Here is a 17,959-nt window from a genome sequence, read left to right as displayed (position 1 = left end):
CTAAGTTACGTTGTTCTCTTCTAAGCTGGTAATGACCCTAGATGCCACATGTTTCTGATGTGGTTCGGTATAGGTACATCAATCCACTACTCCTTTACCTATAAGGAATAGTGTCACTTTTTAATTAAAACTATTTCGGATTCACTGGGTTCTCCCCTATTCACTGGTTGAGCTACTTTCGTCTTGGAGGGTGGGTTTGTTCTCAGCTAAATTAAAGGTTGGTTTCTTTGGAACTGTCTGCTTTCTGCTATTTACTAGGTGATTTGGAAGGAACAGAATTGCAGAAGTTTTGAGAAGTCTGAGTCTTTAGAGGTGAATTATTAGCAGGGTGGAATGAAACTTGAAGAGAAGATCAGTTGGGCTTGTAACTCAAGTCTGTTTGCAGGAACTCCGGCCAGCCATTTTACTGATCCTTGGTCATTCATTATGTTTTGATTTCTATGTACAAGAACTGAATGTATATGTTATATGCATGTATATGGGTACACACATTTTTTACATTCTCCTGTATACACAGAGTGCAGGGACCAGGAATATTGAAGAGAGAGAGAGAGAGAGAGAGAGAGAGAGAGAGAGCAATTCAAGAATAACCCAGCTGCCCATTGAGCAATTACCATGAACGCCTACATGCCATGTGGGTGGACCAGTGAAAGTTCAAGGTTTGATTGGATGAACTCATGAACTTCCTCCAGTCTCTAAGGACAACAGTTAGATCGGCCAGCTTTGCATTGATACTACGACAACAGTTGGCATGGACGGTCGTCACTGCCCTAATATCTCTGCTCTCCCTACAGAAGCCGCTAAAATACACTGTATCCATGTACCTCACTCTGAGCCCAAGCCGTCTGAACTCTCCCCTCCGCTTCATTCTCTCCAGAACGCCTTGATCATTCATCCCCTGAGACCTGTTCTTCATGGCGTACCAGGCGTCGAACAAAGCGATCGTCTTGTTGTTCGATCGCACATAGTAGAACCCGGTGTTGATGGGATTCGCTTCAGACCACTGGTTGCCATTGAATTTATCACAACTGATCTGGAGATCGCTGCTGTTGTCATTGCTCAACCTCAAGAACGGATTCCTTAGCCACATTACATCTGTATCCTGCTCCATGCAATAACCAATTAAATGAACCCAGTAAAAATTTTATCTGATCGATCTAGTTTCAGTTTTCTTAATATGAACGTTTTCAGTGTGTTAAGACAAGATTATCTGTTGACTGGTTCAAGAAACCGTCACACATGCAACCAATGACCTCGTACTAAGTCAACACCAGAAGCCAAGAAACCACCCACCCAGTAAAAAATTTTCGACGTTCGAGGTCAAAACCCAGACCATGAATTAATTAATCGTGATAGACTGTAAACTGCAGTTTGATCGTCAACTCACATACCGTGAAGATGAAGCTGTACCCTCTTTTGAGAACATCGGCAAGGAAGAGAGTTCTCCTCCACATCATCTTGAGGAAGTCATCTGACATGAAGAACTTCTCCCCTCCAAAATCGACCCCTTCAGTTACAAGTTTGTAGCAGTGAAGCCTGAGAAACTTGCACCGATCAAAGGCTATTTGATCGACTGCCACGAGGAGAAGGTGATCGATCAAGGGTCGAGTCCCTTCACCAAGCCAGAAACTCTCCATGAAGAGATCTAACATTGTCCTTCCTTCACCCTCAACGTAAGCCTTGTTTACTACGGCAATTATCAGTGTCTTGTTTTCTGCTGAAGCTTCCTCCAAAGCTGTTTCAAGATCATCTTTTGAAACGTTCAGGGTGATCTGATAATTCAAACACAGAAAGAAAATCAAAAGTCGTATATATAATATTAATCTCCATACACAATAAGAAGAAGAAGAGAACCATTCCGAATCAGAGAAGAGAGGCGTGCTTAATTACCTTGTTTGACAACGAACATGAGTTGTGTAGTGGGAATGAATGCAAAACATTGGAAAAGGACGGAGACCAGATGAGAATGATCACAAAGGCAACTCCGAGGAACAGAAGAGAGACCATAGCCAGTTTTCCAATGCTACTTTTGGAGTAACCCATGACTACTTACGACTTACAGACACAGGTACCTAGGTCTAGCTCGCTCTTGCAAAGAAATGGCGATCGACGTTCTTCCACTGTATGGATTAAGTATTTTATACCGTTAGTCATTCAGCAAAAGAAAAATTAATTAATATCTAACTCGCTCTACGTATTTGCATTTGCAGTAGTCTTTCCAAACTGAGCCTAAGTCATTTATTTTATTTTCTTTTTTGATCATAAGAATAAGCTTGGATTTGATCAGATGAGAGTGTTCAAAACACAGAATCTCTTCATCTAGACATGTTTGGCTAATTGCAACACATTTATTATATTCATATCAGAGTTTCGTTGGTTATATTAAAAAGAAAATTTAAAAAATAAAGTCATATTTGGATTAGGCAAGTGCAAATTGGTATTTCTCAACTGAGTCTGAATCTCCTGTACAACTCATTCTGTACATCTTCCTGCACATGACAACCTCTTGTTTTTAATTTTTTTCCTATTTTCAAATTTTAAAATATATCAAAACAGAAAAAAATATAAACATTTGGTGAAGAGAAACACATCTTCCACAAAGGTTTTTTATTGAATTCATGCTTGAATTAGTAGTTGCTAATAAATTCAGTTACAAAAATGCACTATTGGTGGAAATTCATTCATACGGACATGGTGAAAATTAGCAGATATCCAAAACGATGTGTGATTTCTACCAGTAAAGGAAATATTTTTTTATCATTTATTTCAAAAAATGAGATTGAACAGGAATCCAAAAGTAAGAAATTCAAAAATGGGAGGGATATATCAAAAAGTTTCAAGATCAAAAGCTCCAAAGGTTATGAAGAAAAAGAAAGAACAAAAAAAACAAATACAAATGAAACGAATGTTTGTTTGAAAAAAGGAATTGTTCGTTTCTTCTTATCTATTTTCTCTTAAAGTGCAATCATGCAACTTTTTGTTTTCCAATGATACCTCTGAAAAGACAAACAACAACTCTCATATATGGGATCAAAATAGATATTTGATATTTTTCAAAATTCAGAATTCAAAACAACATTCTCTAAAAAGAAAAAAAAGCTCACCAATACCAATATATTTCTTAATGTAATTATTGCACTTTCAGATGTCCAACTTCAAAGCAAACGAACAAGCCCTTACCTTTGTTTTCTTGACTCCTACCAACAACTCTTCCAAGATGAAGAAGAAAGACGATAAACCAGATAGATAAGCCTGAGATCTCTATACCCAATGGCATCTTCGATGACTTCCTGTCATCTTCTCTTGGATGGAAACAAAATCTCTAATTCAATCTCTATCAATATCCATACTTGATTTCTAAACCACCGCTACCTTGTATAAAAGGTATTTGTTTCATCTCGACCTCTTTATCCCTAGTTTAAATGAATGTTATCCTCATGTTAATTTGTTTTTTCTTCAGGTTTCAGATTTGCCATAATTTTTTGGATCTGCAACATTTCCATTAATAATGCCTTTTGAATATATATTGTGATAAGCCTGAGATGCCATTAAGGCAACGAAAAGGATCGAGTTAAATTTGCATGAGAATGTGAGAAACCCTCATAAAGCGATAATGGGTTGGGTTTCTCAAAGAATTTCTCACAATTGGTGCTCCCTCTGTTTTCCAGGCATGTTTTCTCCACCCAAGATCGGAATAATTGAAATTTGAGAGGAAGGAAATGAAGCCTCTTGAACGTTATCGGTCGTCCATTAAGTTGTTCACACATACAAATCTTTCACTCATGTGATGCTGACATGGCACAATCCAATGGGCTGTGCAGGAAGATATGTAGAATGAGATGTGCAGGAGATTCGGACTCCAAATGTGTGTGTGGGGTGTTGTTTTTCTGGTAAAATAAGTTTTAAGCTATAATCAAGCAATTGATGATGGTGAGGTTAATCAAAATCAATGGGCTAAAACCATGAAATCACGGCCTTTTGAATTTTGATGTATTGCTGAGGCTCCACATATAGTGAACTAAATTAAAAATGGTGGAGCTGGGGCTTGTTTGGACCATTAACCCGAAACCATGGGTTGATGACGCTAAATTATCGGGATTCACTCAATTATTAACACTTCCTTCCCACCCTTTTCGTAGTGGGCCAAATTACCCAATCTGTTTCTGAGGCTACAATTGACTAAATTTAACATTTATTAATTATAGCCATTGGGATTTGGGTTAGGTTTATTCAGACTTAAAAAGAGTTTAGTTTCTAACCGAAAGACACAGGTTTGAGCACGAAGGTGCAGAAACATCCCACCAGTCGTAGTTGTATTGAAGATTGATTCAGGGTTAGGGTTGGAAAAAACAGCCCAATATAGAGCTGAGTTGGGTTAGGGTTGGAAAATGCAGCCCAAACCCGGCTTAACCGGGTACATTATTACTTGTAATTGTATTCTTGTATATAATATTATTGTCGACTTGTTTTACACAAAAGAAAAGTTCAATACGCAAGGTTTCAAACTGAAAGTGAACTATAATTGTGTAGCCTGCAGCTTGACTTTATGATCGGATTGGGCTAGGCTCATAACTTCTGGTTGGGTGAGGATTGACCTCAACCAATATTCCAATTTAGCCCAAGTTTCACCTTGAGTTGGGCATGGAAAATGGTCTGCTGACCATATAGGAGTGTTGATGGGCCGGCTTTGGATTGGATCCGTTCAAATTAAAATTAATTGAGATAGATTAGACGGATCAATAAGAAATATTAAATTGGATTGGATTAGATTTGGTCCGATCCATTTGATTTATATTAGATTGGATCGGAATATTGAAGGAGTGTTAATTGGACTGGATTTGGTCCAATCCAATCTGGTCCAACATGTGGACCCAATCTAGTCCAAATCACATATAAACCAAGTCCAAACCGGTCCAATTGAAATACAAATGGACCAGATGGGGTCAATCCTATCCAATCCAAATTGAATGAAACACAAAAAAACAAAATCTATAAAAAAACTACATAAATATATTAGATACTTTATAGAAAACCATAACATATACAAACACTACAAAAACAGAAAAATAAAAGTAAAAAGCATAAAAACCACAAACAATGAGAGGTGCTAATGGACCTGTTTTGGGTTGGATCCATCCAAATCAAAATCATTTTAGACGGATTGGATGAACCAATACGATATATTGAATTGGACCAGTCCAAACTTAATGGTCCAAAGTATTTATTGGATTGAATTGGACCTGGTTGATCGGTAATGGGTTTATATTGGACTAGATCGGATTGAACCAATATCTGGTCCAATGATAGAAGACAATAATACAGGTGTCAATGGACCAAGTTTGGGTTGGAACTAATCTAAATTAAAATCAATTTAAACAGATTGGACAATTCAAATATTGAATGGGACTAATCCAAAATGACTCATATTGGACTGTATCGAGGTTCGACCAAATTTGGTCCAATTGACACTACTAACAAATAATAGAAAATATAAGAGAAAGAGAGATCTAAAAAGAAAAGCGGATAAAAACAAAAACATTTGAATTAGAGCGATTCAAAATTCAAAATCAGTGTTGAGCTGTCAACTATTGGATTGGAATCTGAGTTGATGACTCGTGCTTCTTGAGATGCAAAGCAGTCCTGGTGTCAAGTTGATGGATTCTAGTAGAGCTATAAATTGGGTCGTGCTAACCGTGAGCCAGCACGACATAGGCACATATGCCATGTTGGCACAGGTCCGTGACCCAACATAGCCCATATATATAGGTCAACCCGTCTGACCGTCCAATCCAATCTAATTTTCAAAATTATGAACAAAAAACAATATTATACATCAAAATTCTTATAAAATAAAATTTTAAGTTTTTTTACTTTCTTGTTTATTTTAAAATTTTCACTATTTTTTGATTTTTTTTTAAATATTTCTCTTATGACCTGACCCAAGGCTTGTGGCCTGACTCGACCCATGACACGGCATGACACGATTCAGGCGGCTATTTGGGCTTTTGTGCCATGGACAATGTCGGGCCTGACCTATGAATATCCTGGATGAGACAAATATGACCCACCAAAGCACGGGCAGCTCGCAAAGTGGTGTCGTGTCAATCCGGCATCGCGAAGTTGGAATTGAGAGAGAGAATTACGAAGAGGCATGGTGGGATTTGGACGGACCATTGGACATATGGATTATCCACTCCAATCCGAAAAATATTCATTGGACATTTGATTCAGGATCGGTTCGCATCCATATGTTTTGTTGGACCGTCCAAAATGAGATTTGAATCGGATGGGATCCAGTCCGATCCTGATCCATTAACACCCTTAAATTGAACCAATATAATCAACCTAAATTAAAACCAATTTAAATAAATTGAGCGGTTCAGACATTGAATTAAACTGGTCTAAAATGATCTAAAGTATTCATCGGATTGGATCAGACCTGACGTATTTAATAAACTCATATTGAACCAATTGGACCAAGACTGGTCCAAATCCAATTAACACCCCTAAGTGAATATGACAAATTATATAAAATTCAGATATCAACTAAGATAATTTTCATTAAAAGATGAAGGAACACAAAGCACAGGTTCGAGAATACAACATAACAATGAGGAAAGTCCAAACAAAGCTTGTAGAATATCAGCATTCAAACAACAAGAATGGACAATTGAAGAGGAAGCACTCCTGCTCTGATAAGCCTAGTTGAGCCAAATAATGCGCCACTCCATTGTTCGACCTGGCACAAACTAAATAAAACATAAGACTTTGGAGCCAATTTAGATCTTTAATCCATGGTTTTCAAAACCAGACTGGATCAGAAAAACCAGGAACCAGTCAAGTGACTGGTTTCAGTTTTCTTCAAAACCGAAATTTCTTCAAAAACCATTAATTTTGGTCAGTAAACTGTTGATTCGAACAATTAATCGTTCGAACAGTTTTAATCATTTTTTATTTTTTTAAACTGAGAGCAGGTGGACATAAACTGAGAGCATTAACTCTAGACAAAGAGTTAACCGTTCAAACCGCTTAGTGAAGACAAAGAGCAGGTGGACATAAACTGAGAGCATTAACTCTAGACCTAGTACTTCCACATGAAAACCTCCTGCATCCTTAACTTTCCTCTTTGAGTTCACGGGCTCACCATTAGCACTTTCCGAAGCAGCACCAACCCCATTCAATGACAACCTGGAAGCAAACCCATCAGAAATGAAAACCGGTAATAGTTCTCTAGGACTTTCTATAAGACTATTCCAGTCACCATTACCTATTAAATGTTGTTTCACTTTCCAGATGTCGGTGATTCAGTCACCTCAAATAACAGTAAAGTTAAGTCTATTTTCAATGTTTGTTCCATTTCGATACAAGTCGTTGTATCTTCCAAAGTAATTCAGTTCCAAAGTCTGCTGATACCTCTCCCTAGATGAGTTAATGAATCTTCGTTCATGTACGTCGGTTCACCTTCAACCGACTCCATCCACTATAAAAATTCATCCTCTGTACTGATTTGAATCATTAGAGAAATACCAGAATACTACAAATTTTTCTCTTGTTCAACTAAGTTCTGTTTTGTTTTCTATCTTATTTTTTTACAGTATTTACTATTACTATCTTCTGCAACTATCAATGGTATCAGAGCCCGTTCGATCAAATCTCTTGGGCGTGAGTTCTTCTAAACAATGTGTGCAGAAGCCAATCGTTCCACCCTTTCTCTTCCAATCTTCAATGGAGAAAATTATGACTTCTGGTCTATCAAAATGAAGACCTATTTTCGGTCACAAAGTTTATGGAGAATCGTTGAGGAAGGATTCTGCATTGCTGAAGACACCTCTACTCTTTCAGCAAATCAAAAGAAGATCTATGAAGAAAATCAACAAAAGGATTGTCAAGCACTATTCTGCTTACAGCAAGCAATGGTTGAGGAGATATTTCCTCGAATCATGGGCGCATCAACTGCAAAAGAAGCATGGGATACACTACAAGAGGAGTTCCAAGGATCTGTCAAGATACACAGTGTTAAATTGCAGAAGTTTAGAAGGGATTTTGAAAATCTTAAGATGAAGGATAATGAGACTGCAAAAGATTACTATTCTAGAATAAAAGGAATAGTAAATCAAATGAGAACCTATGGGGAGACTATTTCTGACAAGAAAATAGTCGAAAAAATTCTAATTTCTTGCATAGAGAGATATGATTCAATAATTTCGATGATAGAAGAAACAAAGGATCTAGAAACACTATCACCAACAGAATTGATGAGCTCTCTCGAGACATATGAAAATAGGCGTGACAGGCAAAATGAAAATTCGGTTGAATCTGCCTTTCAGTCTAAAGTTAATCTGCGGTCTCATAAACCAAAAGTTGATGGAAGAAAGTCACAAGGAAAACCAAAAGAAAATAATGACAAGTTTTCTTCATGTGGTATTTGCAAGAAGAGAAATCACTTGGAGAAAGATTGCTGGTTTAAAGGAAAACCACAGTGCCAAAACTGTAAAAAATTTGGCCATGTTGAAAAAGTTTGTAGATTCAAGAAAATCCATCAAGCTAATTTTTCAGGAAAGAAAGATGAGGAAAATAATCTCTTTTATGCTTGTCATTCTGCAATAGAAGAAAAAAAGGATACTTGGTATCTTGACAGTGGGTGTAGTAATCACATGACTAAAAATGAAAGCATCTTCCATAGCCTTGATAAAATCAAGACAAAAGTCAAAATTGGTAATGGCGACTTCATGGAAGCAACTGGCAAAGGCACCATTGTTGTTGACACCAAGCAAGGCAAGAAACACATAAATGATGTACTTTTGGTCCCTAACATTGATCAAAATCTACTTAGTGTGGGCCAAATGATAGAAAGAGGTTACTCTCTACATTTTGAGGGAAACTCTTGCACAATCTATGATAAACAAGACAAATCCCTTGAAATTGCAAAAACAAAAATGTCAGAAAACAAGTGCTTCCCCATTCAATGGAAAGATGCAAGTTATATCGCAATGCAAGCACAAGTGGACGAGTCGTGGCTATGGCATAGAAGATTCGGACACTATAATTTCCATGGATTAATGATTCTTCATCAGAAGAACATGATGCGTGACCTACCAACTATCAAGGAGTTCAACAATGTCTGTGAAGGGTGTATGCTCGAAAAACAACATCGACAACCCTTCTCATCCGACAAAGCTTGGAGAGCCAAAGCGCCATTGAAGTTAATTCATACAGATGTTTGTGGTCCAACGTGTATTCCATCAAATAATCAAAACAGGTATTTCATCATCTTCATTAATGATTATACTAGAATGACATGGGTTTATTTCTTGCGAGAAAAATCGCAGGTGTTCGATATTTTTAAAAAATTCAAAGCCCGTGTTGAGAAGAAAAGTGGTCACAACATCAAGACTATAAGAAGTGACAGAGGCAAAGAATATACCTCTAATGAATTCAACAAGTTCTGTGAAGATGAAGGCATGGAGCATCAACTTACAGTCGGGTACACTCCAGAACAGAATGGAGTATCCGAAAGAAAAACCAGAACTGTTATGGAGACTACAAGAGCCATGCTCATGGAAAAAGGTCTTCCCAAAATTTTCTGGGCAGAGGCAGTAAGCACTGTTGTCTATCTGTTCAACAAATGTCCTACTAAAGCTGTGCAAGATAGAACCCCAATTGAAGCTTGGAGTGGGCAAAAACCATCAACAAAGCATCTCAGAGTTTTTGGATGCATATGCTACACACATGTCCCACAAGAGAAAAGAGGCAAACTGGATGAGAAAACTAAGAAAGGAATTTTCTTAGGCTATAGCACTCAATCAAAAGGCTATCGAGTCTATAGCTTAAGGAAAGAAAAACTCATAATCAGTCGAGGCATAAGCTTTGACAAAGATGCTGCATACAATTGGGAGACAAAAGAATTTGAAAGAAAGACTATCAACTTGCCTCTATTACCAAGTCAAAGAATTGAAGAAGATCGTGATCAAATCAGTTCGCCAACACAATCAGAACCGGAACAAGCTTCACAGTCTACTCCGGATTCACCACCAAGGCGAACTAAATCCTTAACAGAAATATATGAGACATGCAACTTGATGATCATAGAACCAGAAAGCTTTGAAAAAGCTTTTAAGGAAGAAAAATGGAGAAAAGCTATGAATGAAGAGATAAAAATGATTGAAAAAATGAGACTTGAGAACTTGTGGATCGTCCACAAGACAAAGACACTATTGGAGTTAAGTGGGTCTATAAGACAAAGCTTAACTCAGATGGCTCAATCTAGAAACTTAAAGCAAGGCTAGTTGCCAAAGGATACTCACAACAATACGGTACCGACTACAATGAGACATTTGCTCCAGTTGCTCGCCTTGACACAATCAGGGCATTGATAGCACTTGCTGCACAGAAGAAATGGAAAACTTTTCAACTTGATGTGAAATCTGCATTCCTCAATGGCTATTTTAAGGAGGAAATCTATGTGGAGCAACCTCAAGGGTTTGTGGTGCAAGGACAAGAAGACAAAGTTCTCAGATTAAAGAAGGCATTATATGGCTTAAAACAAGCTCCGCGAGCTTGGTACAGCAGAATTGACAATTACTTCTTGGAGCAAGGATTCAGGAGGAGCTATAGTGAGCCAACACTCTACATCAAGACTCAAGAAGAAGGGACATTCATCTCACAAAAGAAGTATACAGAAACTCTTTTGAAGAAATTCAAAATGGAGGGGTGCAAAACAGTCTCCACTCCATTAGACAACACTAAAGCATTCAAAAAGGAAAATGGCTCACCAAAGGCAAATGAATCACAATTTCGAAGTATGATTGGAAGTCTTCTCTACTTAACTGCTACAAGACCAAACATCATGTATGCAGTTAGTCTACTATCAAGATTCATGCAGAATCCAAGTCAAGTCCACCATGGAGCAACTAAAAGAATACTAAGATATTTGCAAGGTACAAAAATCTATGGAATTTGGTACAGAGTCACACATGACTCTAAGCTCATTGGCTACACCGACAGTGACTAGGCATGTTCGGTTGATGACATGAAAAGCACATCTGGTTATGCTTTCACACTTGGATCACGGATATTTTCTTGGGCTTTAAAGAAGCAAGCAATTGTTGCTCAATCATCAGCTGAAGCAAAATATACTGCAGCAGCAATAACAACAAGCCAAGCTATATGGCTCAAAAGAATATTTGATGACATGGGAGAACCACAAGTTGGTGCTACTGAAATCTACTACGATAGCAAATCTGCTATTGCAATGGCAAAGAATCCCATATTTCACAGCATAACCAAACATATTGGCATCAAGTATTACTTTATCAGAGAAGCATAAGGAAACAAAGAAATAGAGCTCAAACATTGCAAAACTGAAGAATAGTTAGCTGACATATTCACAAAGGCTCTACCAAAAGGCAAGTTCGAATTGTTACGAGACATGATTGGAGTTGTTGAAATGTGCACCAAGGAGGAGTATTAAATGTTGTTTCACATTTCCAGATGTCGGTGATTCAGTCACCTCGAATAACAGTAAAGCTAAGTCTATTTTCAATGTTTGTTCCATTTCGATACAAGTCGTTGTATCTTCCAAAGTAATTCAGTTCCAAAGTCTGCCAATACCTCTCCCTAGATGAGTTAATGAGTCTTCGTTCATGTACGTCGGTTCACCTTCAACCGACTCCATCCACTATAAAAACTCATCCTCTGTACTGATTTGAATCATCAGAGAGAAATACCAGAATACTACAAATTTTTCTCTCGTTCAACTAAGTTCTGTTCTGTTTTCTATCTTTTTTTTTTACAGTATTTACTATTACTATCTTCTGCAACTATCATTATCATTAGTCTCCTCCATTGCAAAAACAACTCCAAAACCTAAATGGGCTTAACCTCCAAACCCAAATCTCCCATTAAACCTCTCAAAATCAAAATAAAAGCTAATTGGGTTCTTATAGATCCCACCCAAACCATAAGAAACCCAGCTCTAGAACAAGCTCTTATGACAGAAAAATTCAAAGAGGGTTTCAGATATTTAAAAAAATGTAAGAGAAGGTATTTTGAGGTTCTCACAATGACCACTGACTCGTTGTTGTCGGAAACAAGTGTAGACTCAATAAAATCCCACTTTCAGCATCTTGAGGTAGAGAAGGCAGATGAGAAGTGGACCGTTGAGAATCAAATCATGGAAGAGAGGAGATTGTTGCAGGAGAGACAAGAGAAGAAGGTAGAGAAGACCATTGGACGGAGATTGCACACACTCATGCGACTACAATGTTCAAATATCAATTGGACTCCAGCATCTCTCCTCTTCGATCAGACTCAATGTTCTAGTTTGTTGTAGAAGCAAGCAATGGAGATTGATCAAAGAGGTAGAATGGAAGAGAGAGAGAGAGAGAGAGAGAGAGAGAGAGAGCATCGGGGGAGAAGGAGATTGATCAGAGGGCACTGAAAAATGAGCCCTAGCTAAGGGCATTGACAAGTGAACCCTCGTGTTCTCACTAGGATCGGAATGATTTCTAAGAATAAGTATGAGAAGCTGGAAGACTTAGCCCTGTTTCCAGATGGAGAAAGAGAGAGAGAGAGAAGCTTCATCAAGTTTAGAAGAGGATGGAGATTTACAATGATTTTATCGATGTAAACTTTTCATTGATTTTTGAGAGAAATACTGACAAGATGGATTTTTACATCAATTTGTGAGGTATATTAGCACCTCTACCAAATGCATGTAAAATTGAACTGGGGTGTAAAGTTTACTCCAGTTCTCATTTACACCTCAAACAAATGCAACATAAAGAAATCCACATCTGTCCACACTTTCTCATCAATTTCCTGGATGTCCTTGTTGATGGTAAAAGCAGCTAAGACAGAGGAAGTGTAAATGACTCTTCTCACCATCTTGCAATTCAAACACACCTTGGGAATGCCTAGCGTTCCCTCTACTGATGTTTTAAGCACAACATCTAGAGGAGTCTTCCCTTCCAAACCAATGGGATGTGTGACGTGAAAGACTCCTATGCAGCCATCAATTATAGGTTAAAAGCTATCTGGCCTGTTGAGATCAACTTCAAATATTTGGAGCTTCTCGGATGCATCTAGTAGGATTTTAAGACAATTTGCATCTTCCTTAAACTCTGGTTTTGAAAAAGAAGAAAAAGGGTTAGTAGGTTACCCTTAAAGAATTGACAGATGCCCAAAACACAATCAATGTGTTTTCTGAACATGATCTGATGTTCAGTTGAAAGGAAGCTTGAGATGAAGATGGGATCAATAAATATCATAATTTGTAACAATAGGAAGAAAAGAGGAAAGTACTTGGATCCAATCGGAAAGTGGTGCAAATAGAGTAGCCTTGTTGAAGGAACCTCTGGAATTCTCAAGGTTCAAAGTATCAACACAAGACGATATGTTGGTTGGGTGTATCGGCCTGTATCAATACTTTTTTTATGTTTTATTTATTTAATTTTTCAAAACCGGTTCAGAGGGGTCAATTTAAGTTTCGGCTACCCTCTGAACCATGGCCTGACCCGATACAACCCCTGTAGGGAAGTATTGGGAAGCCATCAACATGATACGTATTGGCCGATATGGGACAATACGTGTTGATACTTTGAACCTTGCTTGCTCTGGATCAACCATGAGGCAATGTACCCTACTCCACCTGTGACACACACCATTCCCTTTCCCCCTTCAATGTTCATCAGTTAATTCATTGGTAACTAGAATCAAAGCATTTATTTCTTTCTTGCTTGCTTTCTTTGATGCTGCTACTACTTCCTCTTCTTTTACTAAGAGCTTGGTCCTTTAAGCAGCTCGTATTTTCTTTGCTTGTAAATAAAATGAAAAGACAAAAAGAGAAACTATAAGACTGGATAATGTGGGATAGGAAAAGAGGTCGGGTAAAGAGGTCAACAGGGGTATTTTAATAAAAATAGATGCAAACTAATTTGCAAAAGGGTAAAATAGGCATTTAAAAAATGATTCTTTGGTTTAACGTTTTCTGCCTTGGTGATTGACGGAAGGGAGGTTTTTGTTAATTTATTTAAAAATCTAGGAGAGGTTTTTGCTTAAATGAAACTATAGGGGAAGTTTTTATGATTGTTAGAAACTTCAAGGAAGGTTTTTGTATTTTACCCGAATTCAAAAGGAGGGAGGGGGTTTGATTAGTGAAAGCTATCATATCTTTTTTGGCATCATAGGCTTTCCCAAGATAAAATTATACTAGCAGAGGGGCCCAGGGGCTAGATTGAAATTGTAACATTGCTATTTGCTAATCAAAAAAGATAATGACATCTCAATAAGAAACTTGCAATTATAAGTACTTAAGTCTTTAAACTCATATAAAGACTTAAAAGAGATTATCATGTGCTTGTTTTTTAAATATTGTTTTAGCAAAGTATCTCATATAAAAGAGTGTGATCATACAGTGATAGTTTTGAGTTCTACTTCATAGTTGTCCTTTGTTTTGCATCGAGAACTCCTAATTGACCTGGATGGTAGGACCGTTCGGCCTGAGAACCATCCAAGCAATCGGTTCCGTTTTACACCAAAACTCAATCCCTGGCAAAAAATCGTTGAATCAGTCAACGACCCATTGACCTGGGCAATTGACCTGTCGACCCATTCAACAGTTTTTGGACATTTTTTATTTTTTAATTTTTGTTGTTAGAACGGGCCACCCATTCGAACCGGACGATCGAACCGTCGACCTGAAAACCGGTGGCCAGAATGGTTCTGTTTTCGGGTTGTTTTCTAGATGTCAATAATTATACGAAATAATTTTGTAGTCATAGTCATGGGAAAGGTGGACATTGCAAGGGATTCCAAAACCTTGAAAGATAAATCCAAAGTGACCTTAAGCACAGAAAAAAATTGGTGGTAAATCCACCAAACTGGAAAAACCAAGGAAAAAAAAATCAAAAAATTGAGTCCAAAGTTTCACTTTGAGACAGAGCTAAACATACATAAAATCAAAAAAAGAGACAAAGTAGATCATGTTGTTAGAAAAAAAAACTTTGCACAAGAAAACCCAAAGAAAAAACAAAAGGGAAGAAATAAAATGGTAGTAAACCTTACACCGTTTTGGAGGATCTTGAAGAAGAAGACCAAAGACCAAAAAAAGCAAAAAAATGAAAAAAAGCAACATACCACACACGCTCGAATAAAGCCCATAGTAGAAAAAACCTCAGAATAGTGAAAATCCAAAAGCATAAAAAACCATGGCTATTGAACCACTGTTGACCCAGACAGATGGACATTTCAGCCCGGGAACTGTCCAGGCAACCTGTTTCGTTTTACCCCAATCCCGGTCCTTGGCCAAAAACCATTGAATCGATCAACGACCCATTAACCTAGGTGGTCGAACCGTCAACCCATTGACCCGTTCAATGGTTTTTTGCCATTTTTTTAATTGGGAATTGATATCGTGCAATCTAGGTGCTCCCTTGTGTGCTATGACTCGGACTTTGACTAGATGTCTACCTAGTTGGGCCGAGCTGATGTTTGAATGTCCGAGCTGATGTGTGCTGCAAGGAGTAGAAGGTGAGAATGCCCATGTACCTTTTACCAGTGGAGGGCACTCTGATGCTTAAGTTAGTAGGTGTTTGAGAAGTTTTCTGAGAGAATGAGAGATCTTTAGAAGGTTTAGTGCGCGCACCTTTTTGAGTGGGTTTGGGTGCCTTTTATAGGTCCCTTGACTTAGTGGCTTCAGGGTAACGGTCTTGAGCTCTTTGTGGAGCCGTTCTCCTATTTTCCTGGCACGTTAATGTGTCAGTTACTGGATCCTTGTGGAGGTTACGATTTGTCTAAGTAAGTCGAGGCATGCAACACGATGAGTCAGGGGTGGTTAGAGAGCTCTTCCTTGCAGGTCGCCTTAGGTCCTCTTAGCTTAGCCAACTCCTAGAACATGTCGCTATAATCTTACGTGGTCTGCCAGCTTGGCCTTGTCGAGGTGATGGACGGCCTAGGCAAGGTGCTCCAAGCTAACTTACTGAGCTGGTATGCTAACTTAGCATTGAGGTGTCATCTAGAAGCCACGTGTCGCTAAACGATTGGGAGTACCAAATTACCCCTAATCAGAAACCGTCCAGGCAACCGATTCTATTTTATCCTAATCTCGGTCCCTGACCAAAAATCATTGAATCGGTCAATGACCCATTGACCCGGGCGGTCGAATCGTAAACCCATTGGTCAATTCAATGGTTTTTGGCAATTTTTTTTTAATTTTTTGTTGTCAAAATGAGCCATCCATTCGAATTGGATGTTCGAATCGTCGACCTGAAAATCGGTGGCCAGAACGGTTCCATTTTCGGGTCATATGAGTCACACGCTCGAATGACACAACACGGATGATATTACTTAATGGACCTCCTTTTTTGCTTGTAATTTATGTTGTTAGAACGGGTCGTCCATTCGAACTGGACAGTTGAACTACCATTTTTTATTTTTTATTTTTAATTGGGAACTGTCTAGGCAACCTGTTCTGTTTTACCCCAATCCCGACCACTGGAAAAAAAATCGTTGAATTGGTCAACGACTCATTGACCTAAGCGGTCGAACCGAACCGTTCAATGGTTTTTGGTTGTTTTTTTATTCTTTTGATTTTTGTTGTCAAAACAGGCCATCCATTTGAACTAGACGGTCGAACCGCCGACCCAAAAACTGATGGCCAGAACGGTTTCGTTTTCAAGTCGTATGAGTTACATGCTCAAATGACATAACACGTATGATACTGCTTAATGGACCTTACACACTCACTTTTTTGCCCGTAATTTTTGTTGTCAGAATGGGCCATCCGTTTGAATCGGATGGTTAAACCGCCAATCCAAAAACTGGTGGTCAGAACGGTTCTATAATTTTTTGTTTACATTTTTTATTATTAGAATGGGCCGCCTGTTTGAACTAGATGATCGAATCGTCGACCAAAAAGCAGTGGTAGATAAGGTATATAAATTTTTTTACGTTTCTTTCTTGTAATATGAAAATTTTGAAGAATCTTTAATAATTATAATGGATTTGAATTATTCCCATTATAATCGTTAGTAATTATAATCGATAAGTTAATGCCATTTGGCGAAAGGGGAGACAACCCCTTTGTATTAAAAGAAAGGGAAGGACAAACATATATCAAACGAAAGGGTATTGGATGTCTAAAAGCAACTTTAAAAAGTAGTTGGATAAAGGTTTGATATAAAGAAGACAATTTTTTATTTTATTTTTAACACAACACACACACACAAACTTTTCAAGATTGGTGGGTAAATAGGGGATCCGAATCCTTTTGTGGTAGATTTGGGACTTGGTGGGTATGACTTTAAAAACAAGGAAAATGAGTTTAAGGAGATTTGTTTACTATCTTTAAGAGAGTTTCAAACCATTTCTCATTGATAGTTTTTCTTATTTAAAATAAAAAATTATTTTTAGAAGGAAAAAAACTTACCGGTATGCATGGTTTTAAGCTTTGAGTTGACTTTTGGTATGACACTGATTCGAGCAGGCCCATTCAAATTTTGAATAAAGTATAAAAGTCATTGTTCAAAAAGTGGTCTCTTGAACTTTTACTAAAAATATGGATCAAAATCTTTGCAAGAAAATCCACCCAAAATTTCTAAGTCTATGTTTTGTTTGATGGAAAATAAAATAGAAACATAGTTGAGAAAAAAAAATTCTTAGGGGAATCTGTGAAAAAAATTTTAAGAGCTTTTCCGAAAGTTTCTGTTTTTCTGTTCTTTTTTTTGGTGAAAAAAGAAATAGGAAGAAAAAAAGAAATGTGACACAAGTTAAAATATTATTTAAAATATATAATTAAGGTTATGTTCAACCTGGATCCGTGGCACAATGGTAGCGCGTCTGACTCCAGATCAGAAGGTTGCGTGTTCGATTCACGTCGGGTTCAATTCCCCTATTACTTTTATATTTTAATAAAAATGGTTATCCAAAATTACGCAACAAACCTCTTTATTTTATAAAAGGA

At 37.7% G+C, this 17,959-nt stretch overlaps 1 protein-coding gene and 1 non-coding gene across 2 annotated transcripts; one reads left to right on the top strand and one right to left on the bottom strand.

Annotated features, from left to right (window-relative positions):
- Positions 1–378: 378 nt before the first annotated feature.
- On the bottom strand, positions 379–3,666 carry LOC104606486 (uncharacterized protein At1g28695-like). The gene is made up of 4 exons (XM_010271715.2): positions 3,181–3,666; positions 1,891–2,120; positions 1,392–1,772; positions 379–1,102 (listed from the first exon to the last, which is right to left on the bottom strand). The coding sequence occupies exons 2-4, from the start codon at positions 2,041–2,043 to the stop codon at positions 611–613; spliced, it is 1,026 nt and encodes a 341-aa protein (XP_010270017.1). The 5' UTR covers positions 2,044–2,120; positions 3,181–3,666; the 3' UTR covers positions 379–610.
- Positions 3,667–17,809: 14,143 nt separating this feature from the next.
- TRNAW-CCA (transfer RNA tryptophan (anticodon CCA)) lies at positions 17,810–17,881 on the top strand. Its single transcript has one exon. It is a non-coding gene; the product is annotated as a tRNA-Trp (tRNA).
- The last annotated feature ends 78 nt before the right edge of the window (positions 17,882–17,959 follow it).

The sequence above is a fragment of the Nelumbo nucifera genome, chromosome 6 (assembly GCF_055504915.1).
Source record: "Nelumbo nucifera cultivar China Antique chromosome 6, China Antique-T2T, whole genome shotgun sequence".
In the NCBI taxonomy this organism is placed as follows: Eukaryota; Viridiplantae; Streptophyta; class Magnoliopsida; order Proteales; family Nelumbonaceae; genus Nelumbo; species Nelumbo nucifera.
Note: the sequence above shows the minus strand (reverse complement) of the source record. Positions and strands in the feature narration are given on the sequence as shown.

Coding starts and splice junctions, on each gene's coding strand:
- LOC104606486 (XM_010271715.2), bottom strand. CDS start 2,043: ATGGGTTACTCCAAAAGTAGCATTGGAAAACTGGCTATGGTCTCTCTT. Junction 1,773..1,890: donor CATGTTCGTTGTCAAACAAG/GTAATTAAGCAC, acceptor TTGAATTATCAG/ATCACCCTGAACGTTTCAAA. Junction 1,103..1,391: donor GGTACAGCTTCATCTTCACG/GTATGTGAGTTG, acceptor TGCATGGAGCAG/GATACAGATGTAATGTGGCT.